This window comes from Embiotoca jacksoni, unplaced genomic scaffold (genome assembly GCF_022577435.1).
Source record: "Embiotoca jacksoni isolate LCO1_2020_lvr unplaced genomic scaffold, fEmbJac1.0.p SCAF_29, whole genome shotgun sequence".
NCBI lineage: Eukaryota > Metazoa > Chordata > Actinopteri > Embiotocidae > Embiotoca > Embiotoca jacksoni.
The window spans coordinates 5,250,984-5,267,529 of NW_027185380.1; the positions used below are offsets into that span (position 1 = coordinate 5,250,984).

Genomic DNA, 16,546 nt, shown 5'->3' on the forward strand with positions numbered 1-16,546 from the left:
ATCCAGATGTATGGCTCCTCTTCAGGTACCACATCAGTACTTCAGGATATGGTGTTTAAGAATATGTCACACAAATAAATGTTCATGTAACCCATAATTATTAATAAAGAATGCTGTTGTTTCTGTCAGAGTATAAACTCTACATGGGTTGAAGAAGAGTATTTGTAAAGGATGTGTGTCAAACACAGGTAGAGCACCTTTCTTCAGGTCGCTGACTCGGACGTCTGTTTTCTGTGACTCTATGAACAGACAGCGTTGATTTAAACTGTCAGTGACTTTAAATATCTCACTGTAACTGCAGCTGATGTTTTGAGGCATGAGTACAAACACAGCGGGTTATTTTAACCTACAAACAGGGGGGAAAAAAACACACAAAAAAATACTTCCTGTTAGGATTTTCAAACCTAAACAAAAACTCTGAAGCTTTTGCATTGAAGAATACGATCAGCTGACTTTCCTGTTTTGGTTGGGTTACGTTCGTGATTTAGCCAATCAGAAGCCTTGTGAGAGGCGACGTCTTTACGTAAGCGTCGTTACGTTTCCTCGTTACTTGGCGCGCGGGAGGTTTGGTTGGTTGGTTGTTTGTGAGAAACCAGACAGCAGCGGGGCAGGTAAGTTCTACCAGCTACTCCGAACAGAACCGTTCGGTACCAGAACACTTAGGGGTGATACTCCTCGTACCAAACCCGTCCCCCGGCTCTCCTCAGCGGAGTGGCTGTCAGCTGTTCGCGGGGAACCAGCTGGAGCTCCGCGGCTGAAGAGGGTGGACGTGGCTAATGCTAAGCTAACTACTTCAGTAAACGACAGTAAAAATGAAACGGAACATGAGTTATAAAGGTTGTGAAGATAACAGGAAGGCTTCTTCTTCGGTCTAGTCATTAACATATGTTTATAAAATACTTTACTCACTTATCTTAAACCAGTTAGCTTCCGATTCGGTACTCAAGGTCGTTGTCCGTTTATCTCTTAATGTTGTTAAAGAGTTTCAGACACTTGAGATGACTCCTGAACTCTGTCTGAAACACATTTTCTATTTTAGGAAACCTTTATTGTAATTGTAAAAATATATTTTTAAAAAGGCAATGTCACAGTTTTTTCCCCTCTGGGCCACATTAGAACCGGTAAAGGTGAAAAAAAAAAATCGGTAAAATTATCTTTTGTCCGTTTTCACAAACAAAGTTTTCATAAATGTTTTTTTTATTTTTTAGAATCTTTAGTCTCTGTGATAATTAAAATCAGGTTTGACCTGTGTGAGTTCTGTAGTTTTGGACCTGGACCGGGTCTAATGTGGTCTAAAGGTGAAAGAAAAAGCAGTGAAATGTCCCTTTTTGAATTAAAAAAAATAAATAGAATAAAGGTTTCCTAAAATAGAAAATGTGTTTCAGACAGAGTTCAGGCTTCATCTGAAGGAGTGCTTTTCCCTTAAGTACCGAATCGGACTCAGTCTCAGACTCCCCTCAGATCGGACATGCAGTCATCACCCATAATAGGCCCCTGAGGACATGACGTCAATGACCTGTCCCAGCGTTGATAACCTCCCCTCTCTGATGTGCAGGTGTTCAGACAGACCATGGCGATGAGAAACGAGGCCCGAGTGGAGGCGGAGGAGGAGGAGGAGAACTTCGGGCCGCAGCCTCTGTGCAGGCTGGAGGTGTGAATCAGTCTTCATACAAACACTGAGTTACAACCAACCACAGACTGAATCACTGAATGGAGACGCCTCTAAACAGACTGGAGATGCGTCACTGAGATACATTTTTATTTTTATTAGGAACAGAACTGAAAACATTATCTAGTAAAACAATGTTTCCATATTAACAAGAAAGAAAAGTGGAAAAAAATAAAGTAAAATAACTTTAATGTACACTGTCTGAATAAGACATAATGCATAAAATAAACATTAAATGTGAACAGAGGAGCAGCTAAAAGAATAGATAGATCTGGGGTAGATCTGCATTCCTTCAAAATACGACTTTTACCTTCATCCACACAGAAACTGATTCCTTTCTTCCCTGTTGTTCAGAGATGAACCCAGCAGCTCTAACTGAGATGTCCCAGTCTGATTTGTGTGTTTGTGTCTCCCGGTGGGTTTCTGCTCATCTCTGGTTGTGATGTCTTCCTGTGCAGCAAAGTGGGATCAGTGCCAGTGACATCAAGAAGCTGGAGGAAGCAGGGTTTCACACCATCGAAGCGGTGGCCTACACTCCCAAAAAGGAGCTGCTCAACATCAAAGGCATCAGTGAGGCCAAAGCTGACAAAGTGCTGGTAAGAAGCAGTCGTTGTTACTCACTGTCCCACCGTCTGACCGGACTGAGGACATTTGATAGGTTTTATTTTAGGCACACATTTCTTGATGAAATATTAATACCAACATGGAATAATTCTGATTTTACACACAAGTTTGTGAATATCTGTCCTTTCTTCATCGTGAAATCATTTTCTGAACAAATCTGACCAACAGATGAAGAATCCTGCTTCATGATTGGCTGCTTGGTTTGAGGATGATGTTAGAAAGCCTCTGTGTAATTTGTCACCGTCACACTTGCTGCACCATAATGTTCTACCAAACTCACTACGACACAGGCACACCGATACATAAGCAGGTATTCACACTTAAAAGGTTTCCTCTGAGCCCATGACTAGCTGTCAGTGAACATGTCCTGTAGAGAGATGTTTTTTTTTTTTTTCGATTTTAGTATTTCTTCTCTCAACTTGAAGAGGACCTGATGGTTTCCTGTACTTTCTGTCATGTATATAATGTTCTGATGTTGGATAAAACCGACCAGACTGTTACAAACCACCCAAAATATGTTGACGGTACTGGGGCTCTTATTCCTCCCGACCCGACCAGTTGGTTTGTCTGCCTCTACGAGCTCCTCTTTAACTGGTGTCTCTGTCATAATATTACTGCATTTTATCTGAACTGTGGTTTTTATTTCTGTAATTTTCCCTCCTTCTCAGACTGAAGCTGCCAAACTGGTTCCGATGGGCTTCACCACAGCGACCGAGTTCCACCAGAGGAGAGCGGAGATCATCCAGATCTCTACAGGCTCTAAGGAGCTGGACAAACTGCTGCAGGGTCGGTCTCAGAGATCTAGTTCATCCTCCAGACATTTATAATTCCATATATATAAATATAGAATTTATACACCAGAGCTGATGCTGCTGTCTCAAACATCTCTGTTCCCTCTGATGGCAGGCGGCATCGAGACGGGCTCCATCACAGAGATGTTTGGAGAGTTCCGGACGGGGAAGACCCAGCTGTGCCACACCCTCGCTGTCACCTGTCAGGTAGAGTCTGATGATGTCATAGTCTGATCCTGTGGTCACCTGTCAGGTAGAGTCTGATGATGTCATAGTCTGATCCTGTGGTCACCTGTCAGGTAGAGTCTGATGATGTCATAATCTGATCCTGTGGTCACCTGTCAGGTAGAGTCTGATGATGTCATAGTCTGATCCTGTGATCACCTGTCAGGTAGAGTCTGATGATGTAATAGTGATCCTGGAGGACCAGCGGCTCACAGCAAAGAGAACTCTAGACACACTTTAATCATCCAGTTTATTAGTGGATATAAAAGTCTGTATAATATGTGATCTTTAGTGACTTCCTGTCCTTGTGTCCACAGCTGCCCATCGACCAGGGAGGAGGAGAAGGTAAAGCCATGTACATCGACACAGAGGGAACCTTTAGACCGGAGAGACTCCTCGCCGTGGCTGAGAGGTGACTTTAACTCAGGACGTTTGTTTTCAGCATGAGGAGCTCCAGCAGATATCAGTCAGTCAATTAAAGATGGAGGATATATATATATATATATATATATATATATATTTACTACAGTGGTGGATGAAAGTGTCTCTATATATATATATATATATATATATATATACAGTATATATATATACAGTGGGGCAAAAAAGTATTTAGTCAGCCACCAATTGTGCAAGTTCTCCCACTTAAAAAGATGAGAGAGGCCTGTAATTTTCATCATAGGTATACCTAAACTATGAGAGGCAAAATGAGAAAAAAAATTCCTGAAAATCACATTGTCTGATTTTTAAAGAATATATTTGCAAATTATGGTGGAAAATAATTATTTGGTCAATAACAAAAGTTCATCTCAATACTTTGTTATATACCCTTTGTTGGCAATGACAGAGGTCAAACGTTTTCTGTAAGTCTTCACAAGCTTTTCACACACTGTTGCTGGTATTTTGGCCCATTCCTCCATGCAGATCTCCTCTAGAGCAGTGATGTTTTGGGGCTGTCGCTGGGCAACACGGACTTTCAACTCCCTCCACAGATTTTCTATGGGGTTGAGATCTGGAGACTGGCTAGGCCACTCCAGGACCTTGAAATGCTTCTTACGAAGCCACTCCTTCGTTGCCCGGGTGGTGTGTTTGGGATCATTGTCATGCTGAAAGACCTAGCCACGTTTCATCTTCAATGCCCTTGCTGATGGAAGGAGGTTTTCACTCAAAATCTCACGATACATGGCCCCATTCATTCTTTCCTTTGCACGGATCAGTCGTCCTGGTCCCCTTGCAGAAAAACAGCCACAAAGCATGATGTTTCCACCCCCATGCTTCACAGTAGGTATGGTGTTCTTTGGAACTCGGTATTCTTTCTCCTCCAAACACGACGAGTTGAGTTTTTAACCAAAAAGTTCTATTTTGGTTTCATCTGACCATATAACATTCTCCCAATCCTCTTCTGGATCATCCAAATGCTCTCCAGCAAACTTCAGACGGGCCTGGACATGTACTGGCTTAAGCAGGGGGACACGTCTGGCACTGCAGGATTTGAGTCCCTGGCGGCGTAGTGTGTTACTGATGGTAGCCTTTGTTACTTTGGTCCCAGCTCTCTGCAGGTCATTCACTAGGTCCCCCCGTGTGGTTCTGGGATTTTTGCTCACCGTTCTTGTAATCATTTTGGCCCCACGGGGTGAGATCTTGCGTGGAGCCCCAGATCGAGGGAGATTATCAGTGGTCTTGTATGTCTTCCATTTTCTAATAATTGCTCCCACAGTTGATTTCTTCACACCAAGCTGCTTACCTATTGCAGATTCAGTCTTCCCAGCCTGGTGCAGGTCTACAATTTTGTTTCTGGTGTCCTTTGACAGCTCTTTGGTCTTGGCCATAGTGGAGTTTGGAGTGTGACTGTTTGAGGTTGTGGACAGGTGTCTTTTATACTGATAACAAGTTCAAACAGGTGCCATTAATACAGGTAACGAGTGGAGGACAGAGGAGCCTCTTAAAGAAGTTACAGGTCTGTGAGAGCCAGAAATCTTGCTTGTTTGTCGGTGACCAAATACTTATTTTACCGAGGAATTTACCAATTAATTCATTAAAAATCCTACAATGTGATTTCCTGGATTCTTTCCCCCCCATTCTGTCTCTCATAGTTGAAGTGTACCTATGATGAAAATTACAGGCGTCTCTCATCTTTTTAAGTGGGAGAACTTGCACAATTGGTGGCTGACTAAATACTTTTTTGCCCCACTATATATATATATTTACTACAGTGGTGGATGAAAGTGTCTCCTGAACACTGATGACGTTCTACCTCTGTTCTACCTGTTTTCTACCTCTGTGTTCCTCCTCTGTTCTACCTCTGTGTTCTACCTCCTGCAGGTACGGGCTGGTGGGCAGCGATGTTCTGGACAACGTGGCTTACGCCCGCGCCTTCAACACAGACCACCAGACTCAGCTGCTGTACCAGGCCTCCGCCATGATGGCCGAGTCCAGGTCAGTCACTGACACACACACACAAACAAAGTCTGTCTGTCTGTTTGGAGTCAGATACGTGGACGGCTGCTGTGTTACTGTCAGCAAACTGGAGCTTCAGTCATCAGGATTATGAGGACGGTCAGGAAACTGCTGGTTCTCAGTGACTGATGTAGTCTGGACAGAGGACATGTCTTTACATGTGTCTCTGTGTGTCTCTATCCAGACAGACTCTCAGGTTCCTGATCAATCTTATCCAGACTCAAAGTGGCTTTTTAACAGCTACTTAACCTGCAGATATTTTTACTTATTTAACCTCTTTGTCTTTAATCTACTTGAATTATTTAAGCTCAACTCTAATACGGGAAAATTCTACTGCAGATGATTTCTTTGGACTGATGTTCCAATAAAAGGAAAAAATGCATAAACAATAATTGAGGAGACAAAACAAAAGTATTATCAAAGATGATATAATAATAATAATCCTAATCCTAATACTACTTTAAAAGTGAACTTGTCCTTTTCCACTGTGACATCAGTGTGTTTGTGGTGTTACGTGTGAAGGTCTTCACAAATCTACATTCTGATCTCTGATCCAGTACTGTACTCCGCAGCTGACGTTCCCTCTCTGTCTGTCCGTGTCCCCCCGCCCCCCGTGTGTGTCAGGTACGCCCTGCTGATCGTGGACAGCGCCACAGCTCTGTACAGAACCGACTACTCCGGCAGAGGTGAGCTGTCGGCCCGGCAGGGCCACCTGGGCCGGTTCCTCCGCATGCTCCTGCGGCTGGCGGACGAGGTGGGTGGCGCAGCGTCATGGAGCCCGCCTGAGGGATGAACCCAATCTACACGCGGGTGACGTGTCTCTAACGTCGTGTCTGACCTCTGTTGTTCCTCACCCCTGACAGTTTGGCGTTGCCGTGGTGATATCCAACCAGGTGGTAGCACAGGTGGACGGGGCAGCCATGTTTTCTGCAGATCCCAAGAAACCCATCGGGGGCAACATCCTGGCTCACGCCTCCACCACGCGGTGTGTTTTCATTCAGCAGCTTCACACCGGAGACCGAGGCGCTTAACTATATGAACTATGTACAACTCTTTGTTGGTGTGAGCTCAGTTTCCATGGACTAAGAACTGGAAAACAATCAGTAGACTCTGATGTAATGTATGCAATGTTTACTACTCCAGGAAGTAGTCTGACCCTTAGCAACCACCTAGCAACAGAGAGGATTTCTAGTCTCCAACTGAATAAATACAGAACATGGAAACACTAAACTGCTCAGCTAGCTCAGTCTGGTTGGAACAAAGATATCCATAGACCAAAAGAGACCTGATTTCACCAAATGTGTCACATTTAATAGACCTGTAACAACTACATTATATTACATATATGAAATTCTATTCTAATTACATATTCCCATTGAGGAGGAGTAATATTTCTAGTAATGAGCAGGGTGTAATGTCATGATTTGTTCCAGATGTTCTGTTGAGCAATCAGAGCTCTGGGGCGGAGCTACTGATTGTATGATCCCGGGTTACAGCGGGATGTCATCACCACTTTTCCACCCGTCTCTGTGTTTGCAGTCTGTACCTGAGGAAGGGCCGAGGAGAGACCAGGATCTGTAAGATCTACGACTCCCCCTGCCTGCCTGAGGCCGAGGCCATGTTCGCCGTCAACGCTGACGGGGTGGGAGACGCCAAGGACTGAGGTGTGTGCGTGTGCGTGTGCGTGTGCGTGCGCGCGTGTGTATGGTGCAGCAGGTGTGATGACACATCGAAGCACTCTGAACTGAACTCAAGAAGAGAGAAACTAACATCAACATGTCGTCATGACAACGTTCATGATGGAGACTCCGACTTCCTTCATGAGGTCCTGACGTGATGCAGAAAGTCACGATGTCACGACATGAACTGACAATATCTTCTGATTGTTCCACGTGAATCTGAGAGTTCAAAGTGCTCCTCGATCTTCACCTGCTGGTTCCTCAGCAGAACCATTTAGTGAAACATATTTTCAGTTCCACATGTTTTTGTTGTGTTTTTTTGGGCCGTGTGAGGTGAAACACGGACTTCGGTGTCACGTCCTCTTTTTGTTTGTCTAGAAGCTTCTGTAAATACGCTTCAACTAAATTAAATTTAATAAAGTCTCACGGTCCTGGAGAAACCCGGACTGATCTCCTCGGCCTGCAACAAGACGCCAAACGGACTTATAACATCCAGATGTACAGCCACACACCTGCTCAGAGGACCAACACTCTCTGGACACCCAACAACACAACTCATCGCAAGGCATTGTGGGTAACGGAGCGCCCTTACAGGTGTGTTTGAAGACAGACACCCTCCCTGCGTTCCCAATCACATACTACTGCAGCAAACCTTACAAAGTACGTACTGTTGCATGTAGTATGTGTACAAATGGGACGTGCTACTTGCGCTTTGACCTCTTCATATCCGTTGTGATCAGTAGCGCAACATTTGAAGTAAAAAGAAAAAGGATGTAGTTTGGAACGAGTACGCTTCCTTTTAATGATTTTTCTTCTTCTGCTTCTAGATGTGACGTATTTTGTGGCATACGACCAGATGTAGTAGAACATCCTGGTACTTTACTCCTACATTTAACATACTTAGTAGTGGGACATACTAAATCTGTTTCTGGCACACTAACTAGTATGTTAGTACAGATACCGGAACACGGGTACTGTTGTGAGACGCTGATTGTACAAGTGTTCCAGTGGGACCTGTCCAGGTGACTCCTCCTACCTTGAGGAAGTTCTCCAGGGCATCTTGGAGCGTGGAGGAGGGGGGGGTGTGGTAGAGGGCAGCCGCCGCCTTTTGCTCCAACCAGTCCAGAGAGGCTACCTGCAGACACACACACACACCTCTGACACACCTGCTGAGAGTCACATGATCAGACCTGCCTGTGAAGACTCCACCCCTCATCTCACCTCGTAGCACCACCTGCCGAGCAGGTAGAAGCACACGGGGTCGTCGTCTCGGAGGGCGATCGCTCGGTCCAGGTGCTCCTGGGGGGAAAAAAAACACATTCAGCCGCTTATAAAAATACGTTTTAATACACAGAAAGTTGACATACACCTCTGTGTGCGTGTGTGTTACCTTCAGTACGTGGCTGCTCTTCAGTTTAGCGTGCATGCTCTCATGTTTGGAGTCCAGTCCAGTGAGAACAGCAAACCTGCAGCCACAAACGGAACCAGTGACCCATGTGGACATCATGATGGAGGACAAGGTTCAGGTGGACAACGTGCAGGTGAGTGTTTACCATTTGTGACAGTCTGCGTTGAGGCCTCCCTTCTTCAGGGCAAGCTCCGCCTCCTCTTGACCTGAAACACCAGCTCACAGGTGTCCATGATCTGATCCATATTGTGAGGATTTTATGAACTTCTTTGTCTTTATTCTGATTCATTATCTTTAAAACTCTCTCTATCTGTATGTGTGTCTCTGTGTCTCTCTCTCTGTCTGTCTGTGTGTGTGTGTGTGTGTTACCTCGTTCTGCGTAGGTCTTCCTCTCCTGTTTGTCCTCCGTGGATTTGTAAATGTCGCTGTAGGCCCGAGCCAGTCGCCATAGAAACTCCCTGCTGTCGCCGTACTGCAGACGTAGTCAGGAAACAGTGTTCAGAAAGGAGACGGTGCGTAAAGTGTCCATGCTCATGTGAGTGTAGTCAGATTAATTTAACTGTGATTGACCTGTCTGCTTTAACCTCTGCTGAGCATGATGGAGTCTGAATGTGTCGTCTGGAGAACAAACTGTTTTGTTGCTAAAGAAACCATCAAGAGTTCTCTGGTTCTCTCCACACCAAAGTGTTCATGACTTCTAACTGAAGCAGCTTTTAAAGTAGAACATTAATGTAAAGATAAACTGGTGTCCATCAGAACTGCTGTCGTTGCTTCTATGGGATGAACCAACCATCAACCAGCAGTGATGTCATCGTTGGTTTGTGAACATTATGAAGCCTCCAGTTCAGATTCTGTCCGTCACCATCTTGTTAGTTCAGAGCGGTTTGGAGCAGGAAGTGACCATATTTGGATGAGCTGGGGGAGGAGCCAGCGGTGGATCTGACCGATCTGATTGGAAACCTGACGATACTATGTCCCACCCACCAACAGCTTTGACCTGACTGCACCACAGGCCTGTCAATCAAACAGACACGCCCCCCAAAATAGGTCTTTTTGAATCTTCTTTTCTAATGAACGAGGGATTATTTTCAGATGGACCTCCAGAAAACTAATAAGAAGGAGTGACTTCAGCTAACAACACCGAGATAACTGATGGACACATTTTATTGACTTTGAATTTGATGAGAGAAGTTGAATGGGAGTCTATGGAGCCGGAGGCTTTTTGGAGCTGACCTCTAGTGGCACTCTCTGGTATTGCAGCTGAAGACACTTCTGCATCTGAACCATTTTTCAGACCTGAAGCTGCGAACACTTTTATATCCAGTCTGTAGGATGTACATACACGTCTTCACTGACACCTACAGTTGAACCTTATTTGTGTGGTTTTATTGAAACATCTCAGTCTGGGAAGTCTCTTTTCTCTGAATTACTGAAAATTACTTATTAAAGTTACTTTATCTACTAATGATCAACAAAAAGTTCCCAAATCCCTGAGACATCAGTTTGTCCTCTGCTGACCGAAGACGTGAGAGAGGAATCAGCAGCGACGTCATGAACTCATTTTGAATCCCCGAGAATCAATCAACCATCTGGAATCTGGAATATTTGACTTTGTTATGATATTTTGATCAGGCACTGGTGCATGTGTTTGAAGACGTGCGTGCGTGCGTTCTCTCACCTCTGCTCGGTTGTCCAGCAGCAGTTTGAAGTCTTCGGTCTTCAGCTTGGCGTCTCCTGTGTGGAGGATGTCGCTCTGAGCCAGCAGGAGAGCCAGCTCCCCACTGGGAACCTCCGTCACCAGCTGCATCATCATCATCTCCTCCTCCTCCTCCTCCTGAGAGTCCTCCTGGCGGAGGGTGAGGACGGTGGCACAGCTCCTGTCCTCCTCCTCCTCCTCAGACTCCTGCTCCGGCTCCCTCTCTCCCTCCTCTCTGTCTGTGTCGCGGTCGGTGTAGTCGGACTCAGCGTACGCCGTGGAGTACCTGACACACACACACACACACACACACACACGAGAAAGATCAAATGTTGAAATTGAATTGAGTTTTGTGACGTCTGCCTGCAGCCTGTCAGAGTGAAGCTCACCTGAGACAGGTTGTTCTGGAGGAGTGGACCGAACTACCTGCTGACAGGAAGTCTCACCGAGTCTCACCTGTTCTGCACTGATTGAAGCTTGTAAAACTAAATATGAATTTAAAGGTCCCATTAATTCTGTCATTTTAATTTGTTTTATCATTTAAAATATTCTGTTAAAAATGATTGAATTAAAAATCCAAAGCAAAGTCTGTGCAGACAGTTGGAGGTTTCAGAGGAGGTGAACTGATGTAACTGAACGGGCTGTGTATGTTTGGTAGACAGATGTCTCTATGAAACTAATCAAGTGTCTGATTCTCTGTTTCAGTTGAACAATCACAACCTGAACGAGAAAAAGTTTGAACTGTTGGTGCAAGAGGTGAGTAAAAAAAATACAAGAACAAATCTGGTGGTTATTTATATTTGGTGAAACAACCCTTTAAATTTCTTTATAAACAAACTCTGTTATATTACAAATAGTTAATAGTTTAGCAGCTGTTCTTCAGGCATTATTACTATGAACACACTTCTTTTTGAGTTTAACTATTTATTTCTAGAAGGATGAAATAGCGGTCGTCGTGGTAACGGTCCATAGCTCTTCATAACACTACAAGGAACTGTTTAGTGAGTTTCAACACAGTGGTGATAATCAGCTGTACACAGCTCTGTTTAACCCACTGTGATTGGATCACACATTAGGACCAATAAGAGGATGTAGCTCATTAGAGCGCCAATTAAAAAGCTCCCAGTGTTGGAACTGAGCCGGATTGGAGCACCTGTTCACCTGCGCAGGTGTCAGCCACACAAACCACAGAGACACTGACACAAACAAACCAAATCTTTAGACTTCTAGAAGCAGCCATGGATGAACTGACGACAGAGCCAAGCAGAACGGTCCCTGAATATTAACATGACGTAAAATAGCCAGAATAATATAGAAGACGTGACATCAGGAACACAACAGGTGCAACAGGTGAGTGGACAGCACTCACCCTCCCTCACTGGTCTCCTCATACGTGCTGGTCACGCCCTGGCTGGCGGTGAAGTAGATGGAGCTGGAACCGGTGGAGTCGGTGCGCTCTCTGTGGACGAAGTGACGCCGCCGCCGAACACGCTGACTGTCCTCCATGCCCTTCCTGAAAGAGGAGGAGGAGGAGGAAGGTCACTATAACAACATGAGATGGGGAGGATCACTACAACAACATGAGAGGAGGAGGAAGGTCACTATGACAACACGAGAGGATGAGGAAGGCCACCGTGACATGACAGGATGAGGAAGGTCACTGACAACATGAGAGGATGAGGAAGGTCATTGTGACAACATGAGAGGAGGAGGAAGGTCACTGCAACAACATGAGGAGAACCAGTCTGCTCCACTGGGAGGTTTCAGACTTCTATTGTAACCAGTAAAGTAAAGACTCAGTTTAAAGTACAACTCTTATTATTTGTTATTATTTCATGCTGCTGCAGTACATCAGACTCTGTGCTGCTCACTTCACATCCTGGACGATCTGCAGCGCGATGTCCTGCAGGCCGCCCCTCAGCTCGGCCACCTCGGACCGCAGCGAGGACACGCAGGTCAGAACCTGGTCCAGTTGGTTCCGGAGCTCCAGCTGCTGCTCCGGGGACAGTCCCTCCACCGCCGCCTCCACTGCTGCCAGGGCCTGCTGCTGGGCCTCCCTCTCTGCAGGGGGGCACAGGAGGTACAAAACGTGAGTTTGAATTTGTCTGCAGTTATCATATATTATTATTATTGTTATTATTTTCTGTTCTCCTACTGATCCAGACTGTGTTGGTGAAGGTTCAAACTGTAGCTTGACACATCTGCCTCCCTTCAGTATGCACAAATCTGTGAAAATAGTCCCAGCCTGGATGTCCGCCCACCCCTCCACTGGCAGCTTTGTGATGTGGATAACTCCGCCCCCAGGTTGAAATTATTGGTTCCTGAGGTTTGTGATGCATGAACCCCAGGTTGTCTGAATCTGTGTTTGAGACTCACTGCAGTGGAAATGTTCAGCCATGGTGTTGTTTATTTTAATATAGTTATAGTTAAATATTCGTTTCATGTAGCACATGAAATACTACTGATGGACACAAACTGTTTCTTCAACAGGTTTAGTTCACCACCCTCATCTGTCTCCTCCACACCTCACACCTCCCAAACACCTCTGCTGCCTCCCTCCCTCCCCCCTCTGCGCCCCCTGCTGAACTGCATAGAGCCCTCAATCTCAAAGGGCTCTTCCTCCATCGACACCTCGACCCCCCCACACACACCCCTCACCCCCCTCTCTGTGACGACTGGCCAGGTTAGGAGACAGCTGGAGAGAATCCACCAGCGCAAGGCTGCAAGACCTGACGGCATCAGCCCCGTGGTCCTGAAGACCTGCGCCGTCCAGCTGGCGGAGGTCCTACAACACCTCTTCAACCTGAGCCTGAAGCAGGAGGAGGTCCCAGTGCTGTGGAAGACGTCCTGTCTGGTTCCTGTCCCCAAGAAGAAGACTCCATCTGCCCTCAACGACTACCGACCGGTTGCCCTCACATCTCATGTGATGAAGGTGCTGGAGAGGCTGGTCTTGGCCCACCTCAGGCCGCTGGTGAAATCTTCTCTGGACCCTCTGCAATTTGCGTACCAGCCTCATGTGGGAGTGGATGACGCCATCATCTACCTGCTGCAACGAGCTCAGTCTCACCTGGATGGAACCGGTGAATCTGTGAGAATCACTTTCTTTGATTTCTCCAGTGCATTCAACACCATCCAACCACTGCTGCTGAGTGAGAAGCTGCGGGTGGTGGGGGTGGACGCGCCCACCGTCTCCTGGATCAATGACTGGCAGACCACAGTTTGTCCGTCTGGGCAGTGTGCTGTCTGATACGGTGGTCAGTGGTACTGGAGCTCCACAGGGGACTGTTCTGTCTCCCTTTCTGTTCACCTTATACACAACTGACTTCCAGTACAACTCAGAGTCCTGCCATCTGCAGAAGTTCTCTGATGACTCTGCAGTGGTAGGATGTATAAGGGATGGACGGGAGGATGAGTACAGGGCAGTAGTGGAGGACTTTGTGGAGTGGGCGGGTAGAAATCACCTGCTCCTGAACATGGCCAAGACCAGAGAGATGGTGGTTGACTTCAGGAGGAAGGCGACGGCTCCACAACCGCTGAGAGTTCTGGGAGAGGAGGTGGACATGGTTGAGCAGTACAAGTACCTGGGTGTGTCCATCGACAACAGACTGAACTGGAAGACCAACATCAATGCTGTCTACAAGAAGGTGATGAGTCGACTCTTTTTCTTGAGGAAACTTCGATCCTTCAATGTGTGCAGCGAGATGTTGGAGATGTTCTACCAGTCTGTTGTGGCCAGTGCTTTGTACTTCGCTGGGGTCTGCTGGGGGAGCAGCATTGGAGCCGGTGACACCAACAGACTTAACAAACTGGTTAAGAAGGCCGGCTCCATCATCGGCTGCAAACTGGACAGCCTGGAAAAGGTGGTGGAGAGGAGGACGCTGAACAAACTATTATCCATATTGGATAATCCTGACCACCCTCTCCACCACCTGCTGCAGGGACAGCGGAGCACTTTCTCTAAAAGATTCCTCCAGCTCGCTGTCACAAGGACAGATACAGGAGATCATTCCTGCCCACTGCAATAAGACTTTACAATAACTCACCTCTGGCAAAATCCATCACAGTACAATAACACTGTTGACTGTGTTTCTTGGTTTGTTTGTATATTATATATATATATATAGATATATACTGTACTGTGTATATATATATATATATATATATATATATATATATATATATATATATATATATATATGTTGACTGTTTTCTTGGTTTGTTGTATATAATATATATAGATATATAATGTACTGTATATACTGTGCATTTTATATTTATATTTTTTACTGCTATTCTATTATTATATTATTCTATTCTATTCTATTATTATTTTATTCTATTGTTTCTATTATTGTCTTATTGCTTCTGTATGTATGCTGCTGTAGCGAAAAAAAACTTCCCCTCGGGGATTAATAAAGTAAATACCTACCTACCTACCTACCTATTAACAAGGCTAAAAACTTAAATCAAGATGGCTTGTGTTACTTTAAAATCTCAAAAATATTTTTCTGTTGACATCAAGAATACAAATAAAACATCAGGAAAGATTAACTGGGCCCACGTGCAAAAAAATACGTCAACATTTTGTTAAGTTGCCATTTGGACCACACGTGCGCGCCCACGCACACACACCTGACCCACCCTCAGCGTCCAGCGTCTCCGGCAGCAGCGAGGCTCCATCCGCCCCGTCACACAGGCGGGCTGGTGGCCAGGCCTCCAGCACCAGACTCTGGGTTCTCCTCCTGCTGACCTCCCGGTAGATCATGAGGGCTATCAGACCGAGTCCGGCTGTGGCTCCGACAGCCAGCCCGATCAAACTGTTCCTACCGAGGTGTGTGTTCATGTCTGCTCCGCAGGTGTAGCACTGGTTCCGGTTGGTTCCTTCACATGACACCGGCGGGCCGCTGTGTCCAGCTGTTCCGCTTCAGAACTGCGACATGACCTGACGTAAATTAAATTATCTCCGTAGCAGAACCAGTTGGAGCCCGTCCAGCTAACCCGTTAGCCCGCTGTCACCGCTTCAGTTGCTAATAACTGATGGCTTGTAAAAATCTCTCCTCAGACGACACATTTCCGGTTCGTACCTCGGCTTCAGGTTTCAGAACCACATTCAGTGTTTACATCATATTAAAATGGGAGGATGTCAGTCTGCAGCTAAAATGCTGTTAAATTACGTAACGTGCGGAGGCTACACCTCATCGGCACCACTCATCAACGAGGCCAGCGCGTGGGTTACATCACTTCCGATTCCTGGCTGCAGACCTCCGCAGATAACAGGAAGTCACGTGACCTCATGAGCGGAAACCGGTTTTCGTGGCGTTGACTAAACATTCTGCACTGCGCATGTGCGAAATGCAAGAAATTCCATTGTTTTCCCTACTTAACTTTTAACCCTTTGTAACCAACGTTTTATAAATTAACTGTAACTAAATACAGTTTGATTTATTTTGTAATTCAATCACATAACTGACGTAAATAAACTAGTCTCCCTCCGACACTGCTTGTGCTCTATATCTGCAAAGTATTGTGAAGGAGAACCTGTGTTTTGATCTCATGCTCAAACGTCTATAAAGTAAGAATAGCATCATTTTCACCCAGAAAGTAAAGTTTAAAAAAAAAAAAAAGACATGAATATCTAAATTACAAGATAGTCATTGATATTAAACGTCATTTAATTAAACTTTTCATTTTGAGATAAGAATTGTTAAGTGTGTGGGATATTAAGTCAGGATTATTATTCAGAAATGTGTTTTTAAGTCTTAAATCTTTCCTTTTCTGACTGCACAGCAAACTATACACAGCATGTGTTCCCCTCCTTCTGGTGATGTATTCTATTTTCTGTTCTTTTAATCATGAGACATTTAAATGAGGTGAGGAAACCTGTGGGACTTGCTGGGATAACTACATCTCCCATGATGCTTGGGAGTGTCTGGGAATTCATGCTCAGCCACATTTCCTTTGTTAAACTGACCTACATACATGCAAAGAAAGAGACAA

At 45.4% G+C, this 16,546-nt stretch overlaps 2 protein-coding genes across 6 annotated transcripts; one reads left to right on the top strand and one right to left on the bottom strand.

Moving 5' to 3' along the window:
* The first annotated feature begins 526 nt into the window (after positions 1-526).
* On the top strand, positions 527-7,429 carry LOC138205530 (DNA repair protein RAD51 homolog 1-like). The gene is made up of 10 exons (XM_069161558.1): positions 527-611; positions 1,556-1,651; positions 2,128-2,265; positions 2,962-3,079; positions 3,200-3,291; positions 3,627-3,721; positions 5,632-5,745; positions 6,391-6,520; positions 6,630-6,751; positions 7,306-7,429. Exons 2-10 carry the CDS (start codon positions 1,571-1,573, stop codon positions 7,427-7,429), a joined length of 1,014 nt encoding a protein of 337 aa, XP_069017659.1. The 5' UTR covers positions 527-611; positions 1,556-1,570.
* Positions 1,739-15,794, bottom strand: LOC138205529 (regulator of microtubule dynamics protein 3-like). Of its 5 annotated transcripts, none has more exons than XM_069161554.1 (10): positions 15,191-15,794; positions 12,421-12,610; positions 11,919-12,062; positions 10,532-10,835; positions 9,223-9,325; positions 8,999-9,059; positions 8,836-8,911; positions 8,667-8,744; positions 8,482-8,580; positions 1,739-2,119 (listed from the first exon to the last, which is right to left on the bottom strand). In XM_069161554.1, the coding sequence occupies exons 1-10, from the start codon at positions 15,390-15,392 to the stop codon at positions 1,982-1,984; spliced, it is 1,395 nt and encodes a 464-aa protein (XP_069017655.1). In that variant the 5' UTR covers positions 15,393-15,794; the 3' UTR covers positions 1,739-1,981. The 5 variants fall into 5 exon arrangements, with proteins under 5 accessions (XP_069017655.1, XP_069017654.1, XP_069017656.1 ...); XM_069161553.1 differs by having other exon boundaries at positions 15,182-15,794; XM_069161555.1 differs by lacking the exon at positions 1,739-2,119 and adding an exon at positions 7,051-7,312 and having other exon boundaries at positions 15,182-15,794.
* Positions 15,795-16,546: the final 752 nt, after the last annotated feature.